Source organism: Electrophorus electricus, chromosome 22 (genome assembly GCF_013358815.1).
Source record: "Electrophorus electricus isolate fEleEle1 chromosome 22, fEleEle1.pri, whole genome shotgun sequence".
Lineage (NCBI taxonomy): Eukaryota > Metazoa > Chordata > Actinopteri > Gymnotiformes > Gymnotidae > Electrophorus > Electrophorus electricus.
Window position 1 is genome coordinate 10,826,354 of NC_049556.1, and position 26,171 is coordinate 10,852,524.

At 46.4% G+C, this 26,171-nt stretch overlaps 2 protein-coding genes across 4 annotated transcripts in view; one reads left to right on the plus strand and one right to left on the minus strand.

Annotated features, from left to right (window-relative positions):
* The window catches only part of rapgef3 (Rap guanine nucleotide exchange factor (GEF) 3), a 26,322-nt gene extending 2,939 nt beyond the window's left edge, over window positions 1–23,383 (plus strand). Inside the window, exons 2-28 of one of the 3 annotated variants that reach the window (XM_027008471.2) lie at window positions 1,070–1,146; window positions 6,774–6,818; window positions 11,499–11,605; window positions 11,710–11,831; window positions 11,963–12,143; window positions 12,276–12,360; window positions 12,468–12,528; window positions 12,964–13,040; window positions 13,345–13,491; window positions 13,618–13,730; window positions 14,199–14,287; window positions 14,835–14,913; window positions 15,217–15,367; window positions 15,702–15,784; window positions 18,014–18,044; window positions 18,865–18,940; window positions 19,089–19,226; window positions 19,501–19,598; window positions 19,847–19,972; window positions 20,698–20,879; window positions 21,336–21,426; window positions 21,704–21,754; window positions 21,860–21,947; window positions 22,045–22,109; window positions 22,229–22,283; window positions 22,496–22,567; window positions 22,761–23,383. In XM_027008471.2, the coding sequence (XP_026864272.1) occupies window positions 1,084–1,146; window positions 6,774–6,818; window positions 11,499–11,605; window positions 11,710–11,831; window positions 11,963–12,143; window positions 12,276–12,360; window positions 12,468–12,528; window positions 12,964–13,040; window positions 13,345–13,491; window positions 13,618–13,730; window positions 14,199–14,287; window positions 14,835–14,913; window positions 15,217–15,367; window positions 15,702–15,784; window positions 18,014–18,044; window positions 18,865–18,940; window positions 19,089–19,226; window positions 19,501–19,598; window positions 19,847–19,972; window positions 20,698–20,879; window positions 21,336–21,426; window positions 21,704–21,754; window positions 21,860–21,947; window positions 22,045–22,109; window positions 22,229–22,283; window positions 22,496–22,567; window positions 22,761–22,879 (2,595 nt within the window). In that variant the 5' untranslated portion in view covers window positions 1,070–1,083 and the 3' untranslated portion in view covers window positions 22,880–23,383. Of the gene's footprint in view, window positions 1–1,069; window positions 1,147–1,998; window positions 2,319–6,773; window positions 6,819–11,498; window positions 11,606–11,709; window positions 11,832–11,962; window positions 12,144–12,275; window positions 12,361–12,467; window positions 12,529–12,963; window positions 13,041–13,344; window positions 13,492–13,617; window positions 13,731–14,198; window positions 14,288–14,834; window positions 14,914–15,216; window positions 15,368–15,701; window positions 15,785–18,013; window positions 18,045–18,864; window positions 18,941–19,088; window positions 19,227–19,500; window positions 19,599–19,846; window positions 19,973–20,697; window positions 20,880–21,335; window positions 21,427–21,703; window positions 21,755–21,859; window positions 21,948–22,044; window positions 22,110–22,228; window positions 22,284–22,495; window positions 22,568–22,760 lie in introns of those variants that run through there. The other 2 variants (XM_027008472.2, XM_027008470.2) reach the window with 2 other exon arrangements.
* Window positions 23,384–23,506: 123 nt separating this feature from the next.
* itga5 (integrin, alpha 5 (fibronectin receptor, alpha polypeptide)) overlaps window positions 23,507–26,171 on the minus strand; it is a 35,030-nt gene continuing 32,365 nt past the window's right edge. Inside the window, exon 30 of the mRNA XM_035521358.1 lies at window positions 23,507–26,007. Within this exon, the coding sequence (XP_035377251.1) occupies window positions 25,927–26,007 (81 nt within the window). The 3' untranslated portion in view covers window positions 23,507–25,926. The remainder of the gene's footprint in view (window positions 26,008–26,171) is intronic.

A 26,171-nucleotide genomic window follows, 5' to 3' on the forward strand; every position in this document is an offset into this window, starting at 1 on the left:
AGAGTTGTTTGTTTTACTAGGCACCGCTTTCTATGATAGAACTTCTGTCAAGGAAAGAAAACACACTAAAGTAGTATGCTCCCTAATGGCACCAAACTGTGTGTGTGTGTGTGTGTGTGTGTGTGTGTGTGTGTGTGTGTGTGTGTGTGTGTGTGTGTGTGTGTGTGTGTGTGTGTGTGTGTGTGTGTACACATCAGTAGTCCTTTAACAGGAAGTCAGGAAGTCAGTGTTTAATTACATACAGGGCAGTAAAAAAAACAGTCTAGACCTCACTCTTCTTCCTACCCAAAAAAAAAAAAAAGGATTTACTGCATGATTGTCAGGTCTAATCAACGGTTCATAATTCATCTTACCTTATACCCCTGCTATCATTTACCCCTGGCTAAAACATTTTCACTGCCTTTTTTATTTTGTTGATATATTTTTAAATCAATTGGTCAACATGTCGGAGCAGCGTTGACTTTATTACTGTGTCCTCTGAGTGATGGAGTGGTGTGGAGGAAACCAGAGGGCAAAGGGTCTGTGGATGAAGCCCGTAAACAACCCTGCTCCTCCCGTGTGGCCGCCCCACCCGCCGAAACAACGGACGGGGCCGAAACACAACAGTGTGACTCAGGGAACTTTGGGGCGCTGGGCATCTCCACTCTCTGACCTCTGCTTGCACCCTGGAAAGGCGAGGATGTATCGGTTCCCACTGGGGCACCCGAGGACCGGTGTCCTGTGTGGACCTGTTTTTGTCTGCTCTTCCTTCCACTCGGTGTCAGCAGAAACAGTGACCAGGGCCCTGGACCCTGGCATGGGACCTATACACTTCTAAAGCGCACCGACGTTCTGTTGAACTCTCATACAAGCAGAGCTTGTCCTGGGCAACTTGTCCTGGGTAACTTGTCCTGGGTAACTTAACCTGGGTAACTGCTATTGTTTTGTGTTATTGCTCTGGAAATACTTCTGCAACACTGCAGAACAGCAACATTATCAAATAAAAGCAAGGCAATAACTATGACTCTAGTTTTGGGGGTTTTTATTAAAATATGGTTTTCCTAAGTCTCCCTTTCTTTCTCCCACCCAGCAGCCTGGGAAAGAATGTGTTCTGCCGACACGCTCATCAAGTCTACGCCGAGTCCAGTCAGGAGGACAACTAATCAGGTAAGCTGCTAAAGGTGTGTCAGATACGACCTGTCCTCACAATGAGTCCAGTCCGCACACTGCGACAAAAGACTCTACCCTCTCTTTACTCTTCTTTGCGTTTTCATTGGGGTCTTTAGTTTCGCGCTGTCATTCCACGGACCCCTGTCATGCGGAAAAACTGTCACAACACAAGAATGAGTCGCTTTTTTTTCATGTAGAGAAAAACCTGTAAGATTAGAGGACATGTCAGGACCGTGGAGATCTCAGCGAAGTCGGCGTTATGGTGGTTATTACAGAAGATTCGCGCATAATATTTTGCTGTGGCTGAAGACACGCCTCCTCAGCTACGCCCCATCCACAAAGGTTTGTCGGTCAACTGGGAGGTAAAGATAAGGAAGAGAGAGAGAGAGAGAGAGAGAGAGAGAGAGAGAGAGAGAGAGAGAGAGAGAGAGAGAGAGAGAGAGTTTATTATCGTCTAAAGTCATACTAAAGATTACCTAAGCAAGATTTCGAGCCCATGATAATTCAACTGTTTTTAAATGCCTCGATATCATCATACAATAGTGGAGTATTATGTCAAATAAGTTTGTAAATTAATCTGTTTAAGACGTTATAGTAGTTTAAAAACAAAGTAAAGCCAGCGGTGTTTTTTAAACCACGGCGCGGATATACTTGTACTAAGAGCGTTATCACCGCAAAGTGAAGTTGCGGATGAAATGTGCATAAGCCGTCACTCATTGAAATCATTAGTCTGTGAGCGACGCATCAGACACAGTCATGGGAACTCGGCCCTGGCTCTCACGCTGCTGTTTAGCGTTCTCTGCGGCTGGAAACCAGTCTGCAGACTGCGGGGAGTCGGCGGTGCGCCTGTTCCGGCAGGGGCGGGAGAGTGGGCCGGCGCAGTCTGAAGTCTCTGTGCAAACTGCGCAGCCCACAGGCGTGCCAGGAGCAGGCAGGTGTCCGTGGACTGCGTGTAACGGGATGCGTGTTGCGGATCGCCATGTAGACTACAGGGAGCGATGATACCGCGCCGGTGCGTCTTTGCCATGTGTTGCCGACTGCAGACGCCCTAAGCGTAACAGGTTTTGATATCGAGCCCGTGTAAAATGCATCTCTTTCGGAGTTACAGTTACCGGGTCTATCCTGACCATTACCCCGTGGAAAAAGCTGCCATCCGAGGCGTCAGCTGGGTAAGTTCGTGTGAAGAGCTAATCGTGCTGTTTCATACGCTGAATTCTTGACGAAGTGTGAATATTTGGATGTTGGTTTAAACTTAAGACTGTCAAAACGTCGCAGCTTATATAGTGTGAACCTTTTAGAATCATCGTACTGATAGTTTATTCAAGACACTTTTTCTTCATATTATGAATATTTCTGAATATTCACAGCATAAGAACTGGTATAACATAAAAAAGCAGACGAAAAAAATAACATTGTGTGTGTGTGTGTGTGTGTGTGTGTGTTTGTGTGAGACACTTAACCACATCCCCTAGATGCTAACCATGACGCCAAAGAGAAAGCCAGGCTTTAGAGGGATACACACAGAGCTTTCCATTGTCCTTGCAAGGGTGTGTTTTGCTTGGCCAAAATGTTTATTAAGAAACAGCTATTTATAGGTTATTGTTTATTGTCAGCCTCAAGGTTTGAGCCTTACAGTTCAGAAAACACTGCAAGGAGTTTTTCCGTGTGTACAGGAACACCCGGACCCCTTACTTCCAAGATACATGCAAGCCCCACAGCTAATAACAGTGCCCTAGATAATACACACAAACACATGTAAAATCTTTGGCATTTGTTTCATTCTTATGAATTCTTGCTCACACTCTCTGTCTCCATACTGGGCACTAGGTAAAAGTGTGTGACTCTTAGATGTGAAGAGTCCACAGACTGAGACCATGGCCTGAACCTCTGTAAAAAGCCTCGGCGCACTAAGGAAACTTGTTAACATTGGCACCATTTCAATGGCTCTGACCATGTACCAGGAAAAACGGATCTTAATGGAGTTAGCCGTGCCTCTTTCAGTCCACTGCGGGCGTATTTGTTCCAGGGCAGTGTTTTCAAATCTTGAACAGATAAGAATGTTTCTATAAAATACAAATCTGTGGGAAAAAATGGGCTAAAGTCAAATTCCATGTAACGGCCCTAACAACAAATCATTGGTCAAATTGACAAGAAGTTGAAAGACTCCTGAGACTCCTGTCGCCGTTTGCTTCTTCATTGCTGCAGTGAACTGTTGGTGGGATTAGATGGAACCGGGGAGATTCACTTATAGAGTCTTCATGTACACAAAGATAAAATCATGACAGCATGTAAATGTTTTGATAGAAAATTCCATCTAACACATCTTGGGTGTTCAAAATGTTTAAATTATTTGTTATTGCAGCCATTAAAACCTTAATATTATTTGCCCAGGGGCTTAGAAGCACAGTTGAAGAAACATTGTTCATCAAAGCACTTATAAAACAGCTGATCAAACACCTTACAATATTAACGTCATCACGTGTCAGATACATTTGAAAATAACCCCTACCCTTCTACCCTTCTACCCCCTACCCTTCTACCCTTCTACCCTTCTACCCCCTACCCTTCTACCCTTCTACCCTTCTACCCCCTACCCTTCTACCCTTCTACCCCCTACCCTTCTACCCTTCTACCCTTCTACCCCCTACCCTTCTACCCTTCTACCCCCTACCCTTCTACCCTTCTACCCTTCTACCCCCTACCCTTCTACTCTTCTGGTTATTTGCTGGGGGTATTCAGTAACATTTAATGGACAGTGCCTCCAATCACACCAGTCCTAGATGAGATGTCTCTACTCTAGAACAGGAGAACCCAGCCCTACATGAGATGCCTCTACTCTAGAGCTGAAGAACCCTGACCTACATGAGACGTCTCTACACTAGAACAGGAGAATCCAGCCCTACATGAGACATCTCTACTCTAGAACAAGAGAATCCAACTCTGCATGAGACACCCCTACACTAAAACAGGAGAACCCAGCCCTACATGAGATATCTCTACTCTAGAGCTGAAGAACCCTGCCCTACATGAGACGTCTCTACACTAGAACAGGAACAGCTCTTCATGAGATGTCTCTACTCTAGAACAGGAACAGCTCTTCATGAGATGTCTCTACTCTAGAACAGCACAGACATGGTTTTGTTAGCCTTAGCCAGTTAGTCTCAGGTTAGTTTCCTCCTGTTCTGGAGCAGAAGTTCGTTCCAGCAGTGAAGCAGAGCCTTCACAATTTGCTCGGTGAACAGAGCAAGTGGGTGGAGAGAGACTGATGGAAACAAGAGTCAAAAAACACGTGCTAGCTAGTCCATTATGCATTTGATGTGGGAATTCAAGCATTGATAAACTACAGGGGAAGAAGAAGAGATTCATCTGTTCACTTTCCAACCAAGGCTCCAGTATGGTTGATCTCATTCTAGATGACCACCACATTATCACTTGGCTCAATGGTGTCAAATCGGGACCTCAGATCCAGATCCAGTCCTGTTTTATGTAATCCGGTCCATCCGATTAAACAATTCATGTAACTGGTTGGCCACTTCGTCAACTCGCCTGACTCCTAGACAAAGGGAGGGTGGAAAATCTGTAGGGCCTGGATCTTGAGGATTGTGATTTTAATCCCTGATATAGATGATGGCAGATTGCTGCACTGTCATGCCTGTTTTATCTCCGGAAGCCTGCCTGGAATCTGTTTGGAGAGCAATGCTGGACTTCTCTGCCGCCTCTTCAGTGTTCATCACTTGAGAATCAAAACTCACCGACAGAGTTGGTTCATTTTCTGTCTTGTTTCAGCCTAGCACGCACAGGCCATGACCCCAGACGGCGTCTGCCTGTAAAGCGCCAGAAAAATCGGGTCAAAAATATGTGTTTCCAGTGCGGAAGTGTGACTTAGGCTGAGGGATTAGACAAATTTTACAGCCAGCATGAGGGAGTTTTCTGTCTATCAGATGAGTTTGCTGCAGGCTGGGTTTATGCTAAAATCTGTGTGTTTGCTGAAGGCTGGTGTCACGCTAAAAACTGTATCAGAGTCAACGGAGCTGCAAGCAGTGATGCATGAATAAGAGCCCGTGGACAGCCTGTGGACAATTAGCTGTACCGCCATGACGTAATGCTGAAATGGATTCAGGATTACAGGCGCAGTCTGCATGCATGACCAGGAACTCTGTTTGGAAGCGGCAATGTAAATTATTCCTGACTCCAGTCGTTATTATTATTCCATGATGACTATTAAGGCAGTTTCATTGCTCTGCATTTTGTGACTCAGAACAGTGGCAATGCAGAAGGATCATTAGGCGCAAACGATATTAAGTACATGTCAAGATGCATGTCGTCCTGCTCGCACTGAATGACTACCGGAATGACTAGCTAAACCCAACTGGAATCATTTTAGATGCCAAGTATTTCTGTGATCACGGGGTTAAGATTGCACGGAAGCACTGGTGGATGAGCCAGAGTCTCTTTTGTGGCTTTAGTGAGTCACATACATCTGAGCCTGATTAACCACATTCTTTTATTGCCGTGCTCGGACGTCGCTGTCATGTAAACGTGGACTGGGAAGCCTTTAATTTTCCCCCTGAATGCCTTTGATTGCGAGAGATCTCGAGAGCCAGCGGAGTTTGTGGCACCGCGAGCCAAACGCCAGCTCGATCACATTACAGATGCATGCGACTCGAGACCTGATTCATTTTCAGGAACGTGCCACATTTCAGCTACTCCAGAACACTTCCACGATCTTGACTTTGAAATTTGGCTCCAATGTCGGAGTGTCTGTTTTCTAGCTGAAGTTTTTTGTTTGCTTCAAAAGTGACCTTTCAATAAAGTGTTTGATGCATTGTGAAGTTATTAGGATATTTTGAAAACAGTGTTTTGTTTTGTTTTTTAAATACCTCAGGCTGAGTTTGCATGTATGCTGCAGTCTGACATTCTGCATATTCCAAATGTTTGTCAGGCTTAGCCGCTAGTTAAGCCTGTTCTACTGGTATTTGGTAAGACAGTGGCAAAAAAAAAAAAAAAAAAACTCAAAAAAATCTCTTTGGTCTGTGCCCACCTCTCTCATGAGAGGACCGAGCGGCAGTGGCGAATCATAAATTAGGCTCAGACTGTGGTGTGAGTCCTAATTGTTGTGCTGCGGTGTGTAGTGAGGGTGAGGGAGCCGACAGGGAGAACATACCTCACGTGATTCTGAGGCCACCTTTAGTCCAGGAGATGTTTGCAGACGCAGGCAGAACTTACACGTACATGTACATTTGTGCCATTTGGCAGACGCTCTTATCCAGAGCGACTTACAAAAGTGCTTTGTCATTTACTCACAGAATACATCCTAGTACAGTACAGTAGGTTAGAGATCAAGATACCAATGAACTAGAATACTGTAGAAATACAGGGATCACTGCTGATGACTAGAAGTGCAAAATGTATAGGTTCTTAAATACATAAGGACCTTTCCAGAGCTTTATTAAGAAAAGTGCAGTAAATGGTAGACACGTCTGCTAAATGTCTGAAATGTATGTAAACACAGGCACGTTGTCTTGTTGGCAGTCACTGACTGGCTATTGTCTGCTATTGAGTTTGACATCGAGGCCGCTCTGTTCTCTCTGTCTGTTACTCTCACGTCTCGTCTCTTCTTACAGACTCCGCTCCCTGAACCCTTGGACGCGCAGGACACCATGAAACAGGTACTGTGCACTGAACATCCTGAAAAAAAAGCTCTTGGCTGATAATCTCCGGAGCCTGGAAACACTTTGACACTTCTGACACTGGATGTGACTGATATCACACAGGCATGCAGGACCTCAGTACTTTAGAGATAAGGGTGATGTGTAGTGTTTATATATATAAGTCATTCTTGAAGTCATTGTTCAAGTCAAGCTAGCTTGAGTGATTCATTACCATCTTGATATGCGTTGTCAGAAAATTAGCCCTTTTAGTAGCTGTGGGATATAGCAACACCCAGTATTATCTTTTGATGATTAATCTATTAATTAATCTACCATTGATCTAACCATTCCCCCCCACTCTAATAGTTATATGTCCAGAGGTGGATATTTATAATGTGTGCAAGTAAGAACAGAAATGATTGAGCCTGGTTCATTTTCCACTGCTTTCTCTTGGCCAAGACCTATGACCTGCAGTGCTGCATCCCCTCTCTGGCCACGCCCCCTGTGTGTCGTGTGCAAGGCAGGGAGTGGGAGTGTAGTTTGCATTGGGGTGCAAGAGGTTCAGTCTACCATCAAATTATAATATGTGACATTAAGCCGTGGTCTTAATCTCTACACTACACCGAAGATCAGGTTTCCAGTACCGTAATCAATACACTTACACATTCAGAGTAACCGATTCTACGTGCTGTGAGGAAATCAAATTCAATTCAGCACTTTTTTTTTTTTTGGAGTAATTTTGCATTCCTTTTTTTTTTTTAATCTCACCTGCTTATTGCTGAAGCTGCTGTTTCTTGGCGCTGATACGGCCAGAACTGCTGAAGCTCTCGTTTGTTTGCGCTGATACGTCCTAAACTAGGAGCATTTTCCATGCAGGTACAAAGGCCGGGTTTTAAAACTGCCCGAAGAGTTCAGCTCGGGCCGTAGATGGCTGCGTCCCTTCGCCTCGCCCGCCCTAAAACGCGCCCTGATACAGTCAGTCTGGGGCTTATCACCAAGCCTCCGAGAGCTGCCTGAAACCAGAGCCCCAGCCTTGATAAGAGGTCTTAGCGAAGCTCGGCAGAGACCCGCTCGATCTGAGCCTATTCGCTCTGACTCCCAGCAGCACACTGCGGCCTCCCCCAGAAGAGAGCCGGCTCATGACGCACAAAGTGCGACCGCGCTGAGTTCCCACCCACGTCCTCGACCGACCTCTTATGAAGTCACGCTTAAAAAGTAACATAACGGAGACTGGAGGCTGAAAAGACTAGTAGAAAGCCTCTTAGCCGTTCTTGAGCTTCTGATTTTTTTGGCCATTAATTATTGAATGTTTATGTTTAGGGGAGGAGTGCGTGTGTGTCAGAACCAAGAGGAACACAAGCATAACACAGCCAAGGCCTTAAATGTGTTTTGTCAGAGTTTTCAAAGCACCTCCCAACTGTGGAATTCTCTGCCTCTTGAGTGGTTTGTTTGGTGAGCACCAGGCTTCCTGGACTGTGTCTTCATGTGACTTCAGCAGATCCCTCATGCTCTAATGAAGGAACCTTTGAGGAGGTTTGTTTTCATGTCACTACAGTGATCTCCCTTAGGAGTGACACTTGCCTTTGTTTGGTTACTTTGGTCACGTACCTCACACTATACAGCTGACACGTTTTACCGTGCAAAAACAAACAGGCAGATATAAACAGGTTTCTGTTTTACAGTAACTTTTGGATGACATTTGCCGCCAGTTTTCTAGGAGGAATACACTCCAGCGTCCTGCGATTGGAGATAATGTTGTTTCATTTCACATGCCCCCTTCCATACTTTCCGAGGCAGGGAGTCCCAAGAGGGTGGATACGGGCACGTGACGCTTGCGTAGTAATGGAGGCTCCCCACAGAGCTCACCCCAACACTGCCGGCGCCCACAAACCATGTTCCCTTGCCCCGGCGGAGGAGTGGAAGTGTCCCCCTGGCTAGAAAAGTCACGCCTCAAGAACCCCACTGCTGCACCGTAGCTGCCTTGGTGTCCTGCGTGGTGTGTTTCAGGGTCAGCTCTATGAACTGTTGTTTACAGAAGGGTGTAAGCCAGTGAAACCACACGTGGTGGGTGCAATAAAATACACAGAAGCGGATTTTCTCATTCCCTCAGCCATAAATATTCTTTTCTCCTGTCGCGCCTCTCAGCCATAAATACAGACTCATATATTTTTAGGGCACCACATTTGAGGGGAGAAAGATTCTTCTGGCAGTACAGTTATTCTGCAGAAAGACAAACAAACCAGGTTCGCTGGGAAATGTTCTCATTCTCCAGTTATTGATGGCCAAACTGAACTTTAACATGTGTTGAATGCTTTAACGCTGACATGGAGTCTCAGAAAAAGAAATACGGTTTATCTGGTGTTACACGTACAAGTGCTGTGGAGCTGTTCTCCATCGTTTACAACCCCCAGCTCAGTGCCAACTCCAAGGAGGTTGTTTACACTGGAGGTACTGAACTGTCAGGGTTGCAGCTGTCTCCCACATTACTGACAATGTTCTGGGTCTCCGGCACTGACAGCATAAGCTACGTGTAAGGAGGATCAGACACCCTTTACTCATTATGCTGGTGTTTTAGCCTGAGGTTTTTGTGATTGGTGAATAGTTATCCAGAGCTACAGATTGACAAGATAAGCAGTATACATATACAGTTGAGAAGCACCCAAGGACACCTACACAACATCCTCACAGTCAGAGTTCCACTGCTGCATGCCAACATATTGAAATACGGAAAAGCCGTGTGTTCGGGTGCAATGCTGGGAGGCTGGGTGTTCCTCGGCCTCACATTACCATCTAAACCCTGGCCTCATTCCCATGGCACTGGACCACAGGAGCAGAGATGACGTGAGAGAGAGTTACACGGCCCGGGTTTGTAGACCCAGCGTCTGCGAACCAGTGGGAACCTTTTACTGGTTTGAGGTGCACCGTCAGTCTGCTGACCAAAGTCATAACCTCTGAGATGCCGCGCGGGAGACAGAGGAAAACAAGAAACGTATGGCGTGAGATTGGCGCTTTCTGCCAAACGTTTTGGCGACTGCGGCTCGGGCTGCAGCAGTAAAGCTTTCGTTAGACGTGGATCGTGGCTGTTCTCGATGTTAACGCGGTCGTCTGGTTTCAGTGTATCATCTTTATGTGTGACAGATGGAGTTAAGGAGGTAAAATGGCACGGTTTGCGTAGACGTCATCCAAGAATAGTGACAATAAAAGAGCACGATGTGGTCTGTTGCCAGTTCTGGTGTGTTTGCTGTTCACACTTTCATGTGTTATTATAGCTGCATATTAAGATTGTGTGTCCCTGGCACAGGCGCGGGCCCTGCTGTTGGATATGTGGGGTAGCACAGCGCGCACACACACATGTGTGAGCCCTGCCGTTGCATACATTGGGTAATCTCGTGCATACCTCATACCTCATGTACTCCTTAGGCTAAAGAAGGCAGGATCACACCGCATAGATTAGATGGAGGTCAGGACACACCCGAGTGTCAGGAAACGATCAGAACTCATCCCGAGGGACCCGAGGTACAAAGGCGGCAATAAACAGCGTGAGTGGCGAAGAGTGAGGGAGGGAGGGGGTGCAGTAAGAAGACATCTGGGTGCGAACACGCTGTGCTTGCCCTGCGACCACCTCCTTAGACAAACTCCCCCGCAGGGAGCAAACAAGAGACTTGTGTTGACCAGGCATGATATCACGAGACAATGGAACGAGACAAAGGAGAAAGCGAGAGTACCATATGTGCGAGCTGTTCGCCACTGAAGGCAGCAAGATAAACTGAAATGGTTCTTTACAAATATTTCATCCCCAGTGATATAATCTCTAATGATACAGCTAAGTTCTGTTCTCTGGTCTAGTATATAGATCTGTCAGAATATTTCAGACATCAAGATCATTACTGAATGAGCTGCACTGAATGTGGAAATGTTTTGTTAATATTTATTCTTAATTTGTAGTTCCTTAACAGTTTGACGAGGGCAGGGCAGGGCAGGGCGGGGCGCCCTCGGTGTGTGTCCTGCAGGGACACACAGGCCAGCGGAGATGCTTTGGGTGACGGGGAGCACTACGGAGGAGAAAAACAAGGGGTGGATCACTGCGGCAACGAGGGGTGATCGGTTGAATAGGGGGATGACTAGAGATAGAAGAACAGAGACGGGGAACAGATGGGCTGAGGGGAGGTTGGGGGTGGGGGGCATCCGTCCGCAAGAGACGGGGGCGTGTCTTTATCGAGCGCTCTCGCCAGCCTCCGCCCAAGGAGGTGTGGGGGAGCACGGCACGGCGCCTGTGACTCGTTCTCCATCACCCACACAGCGCACAACACGCACTCGCCAGCAAGGTTCCTCCACCCACTGGTGGCTGACAGGTCTCAGTTGTTGTTTCTGTTCTCCTCAGTCTCTCCCTTGCTCAGTTTGCTACGTTGTTGATATAATGTATAGGAAAATAATCTTATCACTGAAATACTCTTTGAAGATGCAAATTGTCCGTTTTTTTAGTGGACAAAGGAAACCTTTCCTGAAACATGTATGCACACACGAAGGTCTGTGTGTCGTGGTTCAGCCTACGAGCACTAGGTTTTTTCTGTCCTGATTGCGGGAGTCATCATTGCATGGACTGTGTCTAAAGCGTGCTTCGTGGATGCATGATGAAGGTGCGATGAAGATTATCGTGAGAGTTTGAATGTGAATCCCCCTTCCTCTTCCTTCCTCTAGTTTTTGTCTGATCGCATTCTGAAGGCAGCCAGGGTGGTGTATGGCACGCTGGTGGAAAGAAACCCAACCCTGATCAGGGACAGGAAGCATCACCTGAAGACCTACAGGTACAGACCACGTGTAATCCACCCTGCGGAGTAATCCGCCTGGAACGTCCAAAAGAACGGAGAACGAGTTCCAGCAGTGTTTGCTCCTTTTCTCTGACATGCAGGCAGTGCTGCAGTGGGAAGGAGCTCGTTGATTGGCTGACAAAGCTGAATGACTGCTTCCTCTCTCGGACTCAGGCGGTCGGCATGTGGCAGGTGTTGTTGGACGAGGGCATCCTTGTTCATGGTGAGGCGCAATCCAGTTGCGGTTCTTGATTCTTTGTTTGTTCCAGCATTTCTTTGTATGTCTCGATGAGGTGGTGGTGTGCGTTGGTGGACAGCTCTGAAAACCTTAAAACGCTTCCTGTCTTTATCCAGTGAAGCAGGATTTCAACTTCCATGACAGAGATACCCAGTTTTACCGATTCTTGGAGACAGATTTCAACCTGAATCACACAGCCAATGAGAAGGACTCAAAAGAAGATGAACTCCAAGAAGGTTTGTCACTGTTACTCCAGATGGGCCCTGACGCTCTTCTGAACATGATCCTCCGCAAATGGTGAGAACCTGAAGTCACACGCGACAACTTATGAAAGACGAAGATTATTCAATTCGGATATTTTCGTAGGTTTCACCTTTCCTGTGTCAAGCCCTGCTTAATAAGCCCTAACCGTTATCTGTGTCCCGCCAGCCCAAACCAGAGGTCAGCGGGTGACGTGGAGGTCATCTACGAGGAGCTACTGCACGTGAAAGCTGTTTCTCATCTTTCCACCTCCGTGAGTGTGCACTTCCTGTTCCGCCGACACCTCCCCTCCGCGCGCCTCCTCCATGCCGGGTACCACTGTTCAGCCCTCCATTTCTGTCTCTCTCTCCGTGACTCTAGGTGCGGAAGGAGCTGGCTGCAGTGCTGGTGTTCGAGTCCCACGCCAAGGCAGGCACAGTCTGTGAGTGTGAAAAGCGAGGCAGGCGTCCGGGCAACCGAGTGGGGGGGGGTTGCGTACAGCCGGAACAGTGACGTCACAGGGCTGCCGCATGGCATCTCAGGGTTACGTCACGGGCTGTTTACGTTGCCGCTGACAGGGCCCACTCGGCATTTTAAACAGGCTGATGCAATAAAAACTGTTTATCACATGACTCGGTGACCAGTCTTACAGATGGAAAGGTTTCTATCCAAACACTCCAGCATATCTGATATTCGATGTTTGTCAGCGTCTGTGTCTGACTGGATCTCACTCGAAGGTGGCAAGATTATTTACAAGATCCAGAAATGGAGACTCCTTTCCTGTTCTCTATGTGTGTGTGCGTGTGTGTGTGTGTGTGTGTGTGTGTGTGTGTGTGCGCAGCTGATGGGCCTGCCGTTCTGTGTGCTGTTATTTCAGTGTTCAGTCAAGGAGACAAAGGTACATCCTGGTACATAATCTGGAAGGGGTCCGTTAATGTCATCACACATGGAAAGGTAAACACATTAGGGTGGTCTCCATAATGATCTCCATAACTACTCCATATCGCAGTAATTATAGGCGTGTGTGTGTGTGTGTGTGTGTGGGTGTGTGTGTGTGTGTGTGTGTGGGTGGGTGTGCGTGTGTGTGTGTGTGCGCGTGTGTGTGTGTGTGTGCGTGTGTGTGTGTGTGTGTGCGGGTGTGTGTGCGGGTGCGTGTGCGTGTGTGTGTGTGTGTGCGGGTGTGTGTGCGTGTGTGTGTGTGTGTGGGTGTGTGTGGGTATGTGTGGGTGTGTGTGTGTGGGTGTGTGTGTGTGTACAGGGTTTGGTGACCTCACTGCATGAAGGAGAGGACTTTGGACAGCTTGCCTTGGTGAACGATGCCCCGCGTGCTGCCACTATCATATTGAGGGAGGACAACTGTCACTTTCTCAGAGTTGACAAGTCTGACTTCATTCGAATACTCAAGGTAAACTGCAAAAGTGTCTGTTTGTATGTAAAGGCACATCTATCTGCTGCCAGCGTGTGTGTGTGTGTGTGTGTGTGTGTGCATTTGAGCATATATTCCTGATCACCGTTGTGTGTCACACGGCAGGACGTGGAGGCGAACACGGTTCGTCTGGAAGAGCACGGTAAAGTGGTGCTGGTACTGGAGAAGAGTTCCGGGCTGGGGTCGCCCCACTTGGGAGGGTCAGGGAGCAGCAGCAAGTAAACAAACCACCGCACACGCTCGCGTCCCACGTACCCAGACCACCTCACGCGCTCACGTCCCACGCACCCAAACCACCTCACGCGCTCGTGTCCCACATACTCAAATAGCCTCGCTCTGCTCACACACACACACACGTCCCACATATTCAAGAACCACACACTCTGCACAATAAGTCACTTGACACAAAATGACAAAACAGCACAAAATGACAAAACAACAAAACAGCAGTTCTACTGTGTGAAGTAACTTGTTTGGTGTCAATAAAGGGCCGGGGCTCTTTTTAAATGGTTGCCGTGGTGGAGAGCAGGCATAGCGTGAGATTAGTTATCATGGCTACTGTTATCTGCTTTCCAGCACATTAACTGAACTGTAAATGTACTTGAGAAGATGCGAGTACATCTTTGGCACTTATTATTGATAATTGATTTCACCCTCAGCTGGCCTGCTCTGCCTCTCTTTTACAGGTACACAGTTATGTCTGGAACGCCAGAGAAAATTTTGGAACATCTCCTGGAAACTATAAAGCTGGATACCAATGGAAGTGATCCCATAGGTGCGATTTCCACCATCGTGGTTTCGTATGTTTTTTTTTATGGTTTCATATGAGTGGAATGAGAATTTAAACCAGGGAATAAGAATGCATGGTATAAATCTTAATTTCAAACTAGATCTGCAGACTTTATATGTCCATAACCAGCCAATAATATTCGATGTTATGTCATTTGTACCTTAAGACTGTAATGTGTGACTGTAAAGAGACATGCCTTTTAAAATTTGTATCCCCACTATGTTTTGTGGTGGGACGTGACTGTACATGTGGAAGGATTAAACAATGTTCTGGAATGTTCTGGAAGCACTAAACAATGTTCTGGAATGTTCTGGAAGGATTAAACAAAGGTCTGGAATGTTCTGGAAGCACTAAACAAAGGAAGCCTGAGGCCTGAACATTCCTGTTATTTATTGTTGTTTTTTTTTTTAAACAGTATGGTGTCTCAAAAACACTGTGGTGTTTTCCTGCCTGGTGCGGAAATCATGGCCCTTTTAATGAGGTGTGTGTGTGTGTGTGTGTGTGTGTGTGTGTGTGTTCTCTATCTCCACAGATCCATGTGTTGGCGACTTCCTCCTCACACAGCAAGTGTTCATGCCTTCTGCACAGCTCTGCCCAGCTCTACAGCATCAATATCCCTTCAGTGCTGCTGTCTGACCCCTCCCCCTCCACAGCTCCTCCCCTTTCAGTCCTCCTGCCAGAGAGCAGCCCACTCCACCTTTAGGCCTCCCCCTTCTCTTCCTGCTCCCGCGGCTGCGGGACCCTCGGCCATCCCAGAGCCGACGCACAGCTTCGTCTTGTGACCCCATGACTTTTCCGCAGTGTGTGTTGTATGCGCTACTCGTGTGTGGACTAAATGGCTGCTTTGAATGGGAACGCTGTTTGTGAAAATGCCAAAGGCCGCCGGGTGTATTTCTCCTTAACCCTCGCCTCACCTACCACGCCGAACCGTCCGAGGGCTCCGAGCTGGAGAAGACCGCCTACGCGCTCAACACCAAGCAGAAGGTGGTGAAACTGGTCGGCCAGTGGGTGGCACTCTATGGCCCACTGCTCAAGGATGACCCCGTGGCCGTCCACTTCCTGGAGGTGTGTCTGTTAGTGGGTTTCTTTCTAAATACCTAAAGAAACTGATTTTGTGCTTGTTCAGATAAATCAGTTTGTTTGTCCTAAAACAATTAAACGAGAGACACAATACTCTTATTACTGGTTATAAGGCAGTCATTTAAAATTCAGAAACTCACTATGAAAATAGCAGTACTGCACACTCAAAGCTCTTCTCTAGGGCCCACATTTAGTTTCATCTCTTCATCTACTTTAGCCAGTAGTCTTCATGTGCCTGAAGCACCAGCAGTTAATGTTCTACGCGTATTAGATGCTTGTTTACTTATTCTTCGTGGGTGTGGGATATTTTCTGGAACAGAAACTGAGAGAAGAAGTGATGGGTGACTCAAGACTCTCAAGTATACTCAAAGAACAGCTCAAGGACAGAAGGAAAACTAAAGTGTAAGTAACACACACACACACACACACACACCTGTTTGTTTGTTTTTTTCTCTCTCTCTCACTCTGTCGCTTTCTCGCACACACACACACACACACACACACACACACACACACCACCAATGCTGTTACACTTAGTCTTGGGGGTGGGTTTTTAGATTATTGATGTGGTGATGGCACTGTTTTCTGCAGCTGTGTCATAGTGCACTTTTGGTGTCTTGTATGACATAAAAAGCCATAGAGTGTGAGAGGGTGTCACTCTGATACATCCTGTAGTGGGAGCTGTGGGCCTTTTATGCCTTCTATCCCAGCTCACATATAATTTAGAGCTATTAGAACACAGAATCCTTTAGAGCTATTAGAACACAGAATCCTTTAGAGCTATTAGAACAGAATCATTTAGAACTATTAGAACACAATCCTTTAGAGCTATTAGAACACAGAATCCTTTAGAGCTATTAGAACACAGAATCCTTTAGAGCTATTAGAACAGAATCATTTAGAACTATTAGAACACAATCCTTTAGAGCTATTAGAACACAGAATCCTTTAGAGCTATTAGAACACAGAATCCTTTAGAGCTATTAGAACAGAATCATTTAGAACTATTAGAACACAATCCTTTAGAGCTATTAGAACACAGAATCCTTTAGAGCTATTAGAACACAGAATCCTTTAGAGCTATTAGAACAGAATCATTTAGAACTATTAGAACACAATCCTTTAGAGCTATTAGAACACAGAATCCTTTAGAGCTATTAGAACACAGAATCCTTTAGAGCTATTAGAACACAGAATAATTTAGATCTATTAGAACACAATCCTTTAGAGCTATTAGAACACAGAATCCTTTAGAACTATTAGAACAGAATCATTTAGGACTATTAGAACACAGAATAATTTAGATCTATTAGAACACAGAATCCTTTAGAGCTATTAGAACACAGAATCCTTTAGAACTATTAGAACAGAATCATTTAGGACTATTAGAACACAGAATCCTTTAGACAGAATCCTTTAGAACTATTAGAACACAGAATCCTTTAGAACTATTAGAACAGAATCATTTAGAACTATTAGAACACAGAATCCTTTAGACAGAATCCTTTAGAACTATTAGAACACAGAATAATTTAGATCTATTAGAACATAGAATAATTTAGATCTATTAGAACACAGAATAATTTAGGACTATTAGAACACAGAATCCTTTAGAACTATTAGAACAGAATCATTTAGAACTATTAGAACACAGAATCCTTTAGCGCTATTAGAACACAGAATAATTTAGATCTATTAGAACACAGAATAATTTAGGACTATTAGAACACAGAATAATTTAGGACTATTAGAACACAGAATCCTTTAACGCTATTAGAACACAGAATAATTTAGATCTATTAGAATACAGAATAATTTAGAACTATTAGAACACAATCCTTTAGAGCTATTAGAACACAGAATCCTTTAGAACTATTAGAACAGAATCATTTAGGACTATTAGAACACAGAATCCTTTAGACAGAATCCTTTAGAACTATTAGAACAGAATCATTTAGAACTATTAGAACACAGAATCCTTTAGACAGAATCCTTTAGAACTATTAGAACACAGAATAATTTAGATCTATTAGAACATAGAATAATTTAGATCTATTAGAACACAGAATAATTTAGGACTATTAGAACACAGAATCCTTTAGGTCTATTAGAACACAGAATCCTTTAGGTCTATTAGAACACAGAATCCTTTAGGTCTATTAGAACACAGAATCCTTTAGGACTATTAGAACACAGAATCCTTTAACGCTATTAGAACACAGAATAATTTAGATCTATTAGAACATAGAATAATTTAGATCTATTAGAACACAGAATAATTTAGGACTATTAGAACACAGAATCCTTTAACGCTATTAGAACACAGAATAATTTAGATCTATTAGAACATAGAATAATTTAGATCTATTAGAACACAGAATAATTTAGGACTATTAGAACACAGAATCCTTTAACGCTATTAGAACACAGAATAATTTAGATCTATTAGAACATAGAATAATTTAGATCTATTAGAACACAGAATCCTTTAGGTCTATTAGAACACAGAATCCTTTAGGTCTATTAGAACACAGAATCCTTTAGAACGTTCCTACAGTGCCCAGCAGTAGTAAGGACAGAGTAACCGGGGCTGCTTTCTGACCTTGTGTTGCACGTCTGTTCCCCTTGCAGGCAGGAAAACGGATGCCAAACAGTGACAAAGGTGAGCTCCATTCCCCGTGTTGGAACGCTTCGGTGATAAGAGTCCAGACAATAAAAGCCTCAATAAGAACTTCGCCATATGCAGTGATAAACATGCCAGCCCCTGGAAAAGTCAATAGCTTAACAGGCAGAGCGTGTTCCTGGATAAACCCTGACAACACAAAGAAACAGAATGGAAGTGTTCTGATAGCACCACCAGCGCTTGGCACCAGGGAATCGTTGGCCGAGTCAGTAGTGGATTAAAGTAGGCCGGAATGGTGCTGGACGTTGCCGGTCTGTAACTCTGACACAGCCTTGTGTCTGTAAAACTGAACATTAAGAGCTTGGGTGGACACAGCTGTCATGGAGTGTATTGTTATTTAATTCATATAAAATCTCCCAATCTCCTCCTTTCCAGAAATTCTTTGTCCCTTATATAAAAGTAATTTATAAAAAAAATTATTCTATTTATATGTCCATATAGGCAGATATAACAACACTGAAGCGTTTGAGTGTAGATCGTAGTCAGTGGTGTTTGTATGTGTAGTGTGTGACCCCTGGTGCCCGAGTCTTCAGGCAAGCTACCCCCCAACCCACCCCACCCCACCCCACCCTACCCTGAACCCTCGTAACCAATCTGACATACCTGAGCTGATAAGAACTGACAGAAGACCAAAAGAATCCGGGGGGGGGGGGGATTTTTGAAGGCATGTCTGGCAGTCTGTAATCTCATTGGTAGCAGGTCTTTGATTTTTGTTGTCATGTTGCTGGAATTCTGCTATAAATCCCTGCATACGCTCACATCTTGTCAACGTCTTTGATCGTCTGTCCCCGTATTTCAGATGAACCAGAAATTTGATTGGTTCGCCGCCCACGAGGAGCCACTTGTGAAGGTCAGGATCAGAGCTCGGGATAAAGGTTCGTGTCTTCTGTTCTCCACTTTTTCTAAATCCATGTCCTGTGCGTGTCACGTGGCCAGATCTGCAGCATCGCGTTGCTTTCAAAACCGAACTTCAGCCCTCCAGGCCGTGAGCATGCCAGTCATTATTCATCTTGACATTTGCAGTCATGTATGAGATCTACAGGCCGGACCACAAGGCTGTGTCCCTGGTGCTTCCCGTGGACTCTTCAGTGCAGGACATTATGTCTGTCCTGGTCAACCCAGGAGGAGACCATGTCATGGTCAAAATGAACTCCTCCGGAGGTAAGGCGCCTCCATCTCTCACTTGCAGTCATTTTTTTCCTGTTAGTGTAATGTTAACTGAAATGTTAGTTTCATCTTTCTGGGTATTAATCTTCAATCTTCCAGGTTTTAAGAATTCTAAGTTACTTGGCCTTTTTTTTTTTTTTTTGCCCAAACACACCGTCACGGCAGTTGTGAGCTGACCGTCTCATTCACGGCTCCGATACGTCTCATTCACGGCTCTGATAAGTCTCATTCACGGCTCCGATACGTCTCTTTGCTTGGTGTCTCTTAGAGACAGTGCAGCTCAAGCTGGACGCCACAGCCGTCTCTGCATCCCTGGGGCTGAACGAGAGACTCTTCCTGTGCACCGCTTCCCAGGTGCAGGAGCTGGTGAGCTGACCCCTGACCTCGGAGAACCTCTCCAACCTCTGACTGCCTGCCGACACAACACCAGCCTCTGCTTCCTACTAAAGAAACTGTTATCCAAAGACTACCACGTGTAAACTGCAATAATGCCCAGTAGTTGTGCGAAATGGATCAATTTTGGCTTTGAGAAAGGAACGTTTTACAGATGCCTGTTTGGTCACTGCATGTGGGCTGGTGTGACAGCAGATGTTGGTTTCGTTTGGGTCTGGCAGGTCCCCTTGAAGGAACAGCTCGGCCCGGAGCAGAGCACCACTGACGCTCTGGAGCAGATGTGCTCCAAGGACATCGCCACACAGCTTACCAACTACGACTGGGAGCTCTTCACAGCCATGCACGAGGTAGCATCTATGGCTGTATGATGACCCCAGTGTAACTCTTAGCTGTGTAGCTCGCACATGTGTAACTCTTACCTGCGTAACTCGTGCCTGCGTAACTCCGTAACTCACACCTGTGTAACTTGTACCTGCGTAACTCGTGCCTGCGTAACTCCGTAACTCACACCTGTGTAACTCGTACCTGCGTAACTCGTGCCTGCGTAACTCCGTAACTCACACCTGTGTAACTCGTACCTGCGTAACTCGTGCCTGCGTAACTCCGTAACTCATACCTGTGTAACTCGTACCTGTGTAACTCGCAGATGTGTAACTAGTACCTGCGTAACTCGTACCTGCGTAACTCGTACCTGCGTAACTCGTACCTGTGTAACTCGTACAAATGAGAGAAAAGTTGTCCAGGGCGTCGCTAGCTGTAGTCGGTTAACGCGCGTGTATCCGATCTGTCCGTGCGGCTGTCTGCTGTGCTGGAGTCTAGACGCCACCTGTGCGCAGACACCGCAGTCCCTCTAAACACGCATCAGCCCGCAAGGTGAGCATGCCACCCTGCAGGCTGAGACAGCGTGCACACATGCCCTTCAGCCGCTAGTCCGCATCCACGTTCGCCTTTAGGACAGAGGAACCAGTCTGCTCTTTCCCAAATACCCAGGCCTTTACGCAAGGCGCTTTGGGCAGCAGAGAAGGTCCGCATCCGTAGCAGAAACTGACTTCCTGTCACCGGCGTGCCGCAGGTGGAGCTGGTTCACTACACCTTCGGGAGGCAGAAGTTCCCGGGTGCCACCACGGCGAACCTGGAACGCTTCATGCGGCATTTCAACGCACTGCAGTACTGGGTGGTGACGGAACTCTGCCTGTGTGAGGACCTGACGAGGAGAAGCACCCTGCTGAAGAAGTTCATCAAGATCGCCATCGTGTGAGTGTCGCTGAAATGCTGCAGTACCGTTACACATAAAAACACACAAAATCCAAAGCACCACTGACTGGGGAGTCTGGGGTTCTGGCTGTGGTGATCGGCTGGTTCGCGAAGTTTTTTCAGCATCTGTTCTATAGCGAACCTGCGAGTCACGCGACTAAGTGTGCTCACGTTTCAGCTGCCAGGCGTAACACGTGCGTGCTCTCGCACGCCTTTCGTCCGCGGATGACGTCATTTGGCCTCTGCCGTCGTCATCCTCACCCGCTGTAATCCTACCCGCTCAGTCTCGCAGCACACACCTGCACCGGCGCTGAGCCTCGGCACACAACTGTTGAGTCATTTACGCACACTTGTGTGTAGCGGAGATGACCTTCACACAAAGTACGACCATGGCATCACGGTGACACGTCGCTCCCTAAGCTGAGGGCTCGGGTGTCTGGCTTGTCTCGTTCGCAGGTTGAAGGAGCAGAAAAACCTCAACGCGTTCTTTGCCGTCATGTTCGGCCTGAGCAACAGCGCCGTGCAGAGACTCTGTGGGACGTGGGAGGTGCGTACGTGTGGGAGAGCCCCGCCCACACACACACACACACACACACACTCCTGGGTCTGACGTTCTCATCCTGTTCGTCCAGTTTGCACTTTGCCGTTTGTTCGCTTCAGTCGTTCACACAGTAAAGAGCAAACAAGGCGCGCCGCGTTACAGTCAGTAAAACGCCCACAGTGTAACGCAACGAGTGTACCAGTGTAACCAGCGCCACTGAATGCGGAATATCCTTCAGCCAGCGGTCTTGATTTGGTACGAATGTCCTTTTGTCTTTCAACAGCGGGTGCCGAACAAGACCAGAAGGATCTACTGCGCTTACGAGAGACTGCTGGTGAGTGCGAGTGCCTGTGTCGCACAGACATGCAGAGTACGAGGCCGGGGCGGTCGTCATGACGTGTGTGCGTGTGCGTGTGCGTGTGCGTGTGCGTGTGCGCAGGACCCATCCCGCAACCACAGAGCGTACAGGCTAGCGGTGGCCAAACTCAACCCACCCTACATACCCTTCATGCCCCTTCTGCTTAAAGGTGCGGACCGCTCCTCACAGCCGCCGAACTCAGACCGCGGGTGTTTAAAGATTATTTATAAATGTTTATTCAATCCAATTAATTCTCCCCTCCCAAGACATGACGTTCATCCATGAGGGAAACAAGAATTACACAGATAACCTGGTTAATTTTGAGAAAATGGTGAGTCTTGAGCCAAAGGCACTCCTGAGATTACTCGAGACTTGGTTAAGTTATTTACCATTTCAGAAAATTGCTTAAAACGTGTCCTAACGGGGCACGGCTTTCTCGAACATCCACAGCGTATGATCGCCAAGACGATGAAGATAGTTCGAGGATGCAGAAGCCAACCTTATGGTAGTACTGCGCCCCCATGTGGCAGCACTCACACAACACTCATTTTTTTGAGAATTTTGTGAGAATCGTTGAACACCTACTGTAGACAACTTTTGAAAATATATATATATATATATATATATATATATATATATATATATATATATATATATATAGAGCGCTCTCTATCTATTTATCTTTTTTTACATTTGTACTGTTTTGTTCGTTTATAGTGCCTTCATCCCCACAGAAGGGACTCACAGAAAGGATGTTCGTGGACGCTCCAGCTCTACGTATCTCTACATGTAAGTCAGTCCTCTGTTAAAACCTCAACCGGACGACAAAACTGGCAAAACTAAACTTGCCGTGACCCGCGGTGCGTCCTCTCCAGCAGAAAGCTGAGCTGAGGTTAAGCCACATTCTGAACCATACATCCGTGTTTGTTGTACGGTCGTATCTTTAAAGCACCTTCTTGTCCCGATTCCCTACGGCGTTCAGACTCGGACCAGTCCCTCACCGTGCGCAACACCGGCAACATCCGCCACTACATCCAGAACCTCAAAGTCATCGACAACCAGAAGAAGCTCACGCAGCTGTCCAGGGCCATAGAGCGCTGAGGAACCGGAACAAGACCCTCGCCACTAGTTCTGCTCCATACTGGAGTAACTGCCCCAGCCCAGTTGTAAAGACCCTTAGATGAATCCACGACAACCCCAACATGTGGTTGATGACTGGAACGGATTCGGCCGAGCGCCGCGCCAACACGTTGCCTTAGACGGATCCGGGGTGGCTGTTATTTCTGTATGCAGCTGCCTGATGTCTCGCTAGACGTGCCCTTGTTCAGCAGCAGGTCCGGTCCGTTGTGTGCAGCTGCAATGTTAACCGTGAGGAACCGGCCACTCGTACCTGCCGCACTAGCGGTTATCAGGATAAGATGTTAGAACTGTGTTCAGTGTAACTATATACTATATTACACAGGCTTTAGAAACAGATTGTACAGATTTTTAACACCCGCTGTGTGGTTTTGTAGATTACCATAAAAGTATATTGAATGTATATCACATTTTCAGCTAAAATGTGTAACTTTATTTTTGCTAAATAAATTATTGACATATTGTTTATGACTGATTACTAGATGGTAAATGCACACATTTCAGAAGTGTTGGTATGTATAAAGATGACTAAAAATGATTCCCCCAGACTAACTTCTCCATTACCTTCATCAGAAACAACACGTGCAGCTGTTAAAAATTAAAAACTGGAAGATTTATTTGAAATGCAAATTGTAAAATGCCATACAAATAATTACTTTAGCATCCCTCCAATTCACCCCAATATGGGGTGATGTAATTTCACGTCAAACAAAAGTTTCAGGTGAAAAAAAAATCTTGCCAAATTATATTTACAACTTAAAAAAAAGCAAATGACAACAGGATATGAGACAAAAGGTAGAATGACGACAACAAACAACGTAGACACAACCAGTGCTTCCTCCTGCCAAATTGTGAAAATAATTGTGATTTTGGAGGTATAAATAATTGATTAAAACTCCTACGGAAATGAAATCTGCATATTCTGTCTCGTTCTCAATTTATGACGAGGCCAGGTACTTTCTGCACAGCTGAGGTGACTGTCATGGCTGAGTTATGGTGGCATAGTTTGGACTGACGGATAATAAAAGATCGTTTTCCCACTTCCCTGCGCCTGAGACCCAGGAGCAGGTGAGCGGGACCTGGCCGTGGGAATCTACTGATTTAGTTATAAAAAACAAACTAAATAATGAAGAAAGTTAAGATGGTTCAAATCTTCTGACCCGTCGAGTGCGAGGGCGTTTTCATACAGAGTTTTGATGTTCAACTATTAAAATAACAGCTACTGTCATAAAACTACCTGCATAGTCTTTTTTTTCTGATGGGAAAGAATCAATCCAACTCAATAGGTTGTTGTCGTCAGTATCAAAACATTAGTGAGTAAAGCATAGACTACACACATTGCCAAAAGGGCAAAAATAAAAACACTAAGTTGAAAAGAAGAAAAATCAGAACAGTATTGCACTTCACGTACAGGTCCCAACCCTCCCCACGCCCAGTCAGCTGGCAGAGGTAGACGAAAAGGATCACGTGACCGATGGCGACCTCTCTGTCCCTAAGCGACTACTTCTGCCCCGGGTCAGCACACCAAGCCCACCCTGCACATTCGCGCCGGGGCAACCAGCGAGGGAGGACGAGAAACACCAAGCAACTCGGGGTTGGGCCGGGGTCCTCTCTTGCTCACATCGACATATGGAGCTACGCATCCACATGTGTATCCACACACCCCCCGGCACGTACACTAGACAAAACAGACGCACGAAACGAGTGAAAGTCCCTGGGAGAGACAGCTTCGCTGCTTCAGACTGGATGGTGTCTGTGGAGAAACCCCTGCTTAGCCCATGCCACCTCGGGAGCGCTCGTTTGATTGGTGAACAGGCCGTTACGTTTCACAATGCAGGCTTTCCTGCGCCCCGCACACCCGACCCCGGTAGCCCAGACTGACTACCTCCTCTCACCCCGGCAGATGGTCTAGTCATACTCCTACCGCACACTCCAGGACGGGGTAGAGCTTGGGGTCGGGTAGGGGCAACGTGGGGGAAGTTGGAGCACAGCTGTGCTTCAAGGTAACTGCGGAAAGGTTTCGCAGACTTGCCGCACGTATCCAGTCGTGTCCCAGACGACGTCTACGGCCAACGCAGCGACCTCGGACAGCGGGCGGAGGTGGAGGAAGAGGATGAGATCTACACGTCAGCAGGAGAGAACCTGATCTAAATCACCTGAGCCACGCGCAAACTCTGTCTTACGGAGACGCAGAGGTGACGGAAGCAAAATCTGAAAGAAACCTCCCGATTCCTCCAAAACCCGTCAGTGCACGTCACACACGTGATCACTTAGGCAGACACACTTCAACCAGAACAACGGGACACAGCAGGAAGTTAAAGGTGAAGGAGGATGAGACCATGGTCTGTGCTAGTCTGACCTCATCCTCAGGTAAATACGCATAAGAACAAACGATATGAAAAGTCTGCGTGTGTGCGCGCGCGTGTGTGTAAAACTAAAATACTGCACTAAAAATCAAACGCTGAACAGAGGATCTTCGAACCGCTGTTAGCACGAAAAAGGAGTGAACACACCTCGCACACTCGTTGCTAGCACCAAAAATATGTGAAACATTTGTTTTAAAAAACCCTCCAGGCTGTGAACTTGCATAAGTGTGTGTGTGGGGGGGGGGGGGGGTATGTTCCTTGAGTAGTACGAACCAGAGAGCTGCTATCCAATGCTACACAGAACCAGGTCCTGGTCATTTAGTTTGGTTCAAATTTCCTTACTCAGGTTTTGTGAGCAAGTGTCAGGCTACTACTGGTGAATGAAACCCAAACCCACAGCACAAAACAATGTTTAAAAAAGGTAACAAAAAAAAGGCAACATTTTAAAAAAGACATTCATTTGGCTTTAAGTCCTCAGGGTGTTTGTCAAGTGCAGTGCAGTGGAGATCCAGTGGTCATTCATCCTTCATCCTTGTATTACAGTCTGGTCTTTTTTACACAGCAATTCACCTTCCCTAAATGGCTTCTCGGTACGGTCATCCTCCTCCTGCTCGTCCCCACGACGCTGAACGCTTTACAGCCTCCTCAGGCTTCAGAGGCGGCCTGCGGCTTCAGCTGGGCCTTCTCCATGGCCGTGCCGTACTGGGTCCTCTTGAAGAAACCAAGCTTGAGGGACAAAAGGTGGCAGAAGGGTACGTCATACTCTGTGAGCTTCGTGTTCTTTATCTAGCCAGGAAGTAACCAGCGACAAACAGTTCTGGCTGCATAACATGAAATAACCGACGTGGCGTCGAGGGAGGATTAACATCACAAGATTATACGCGATTATG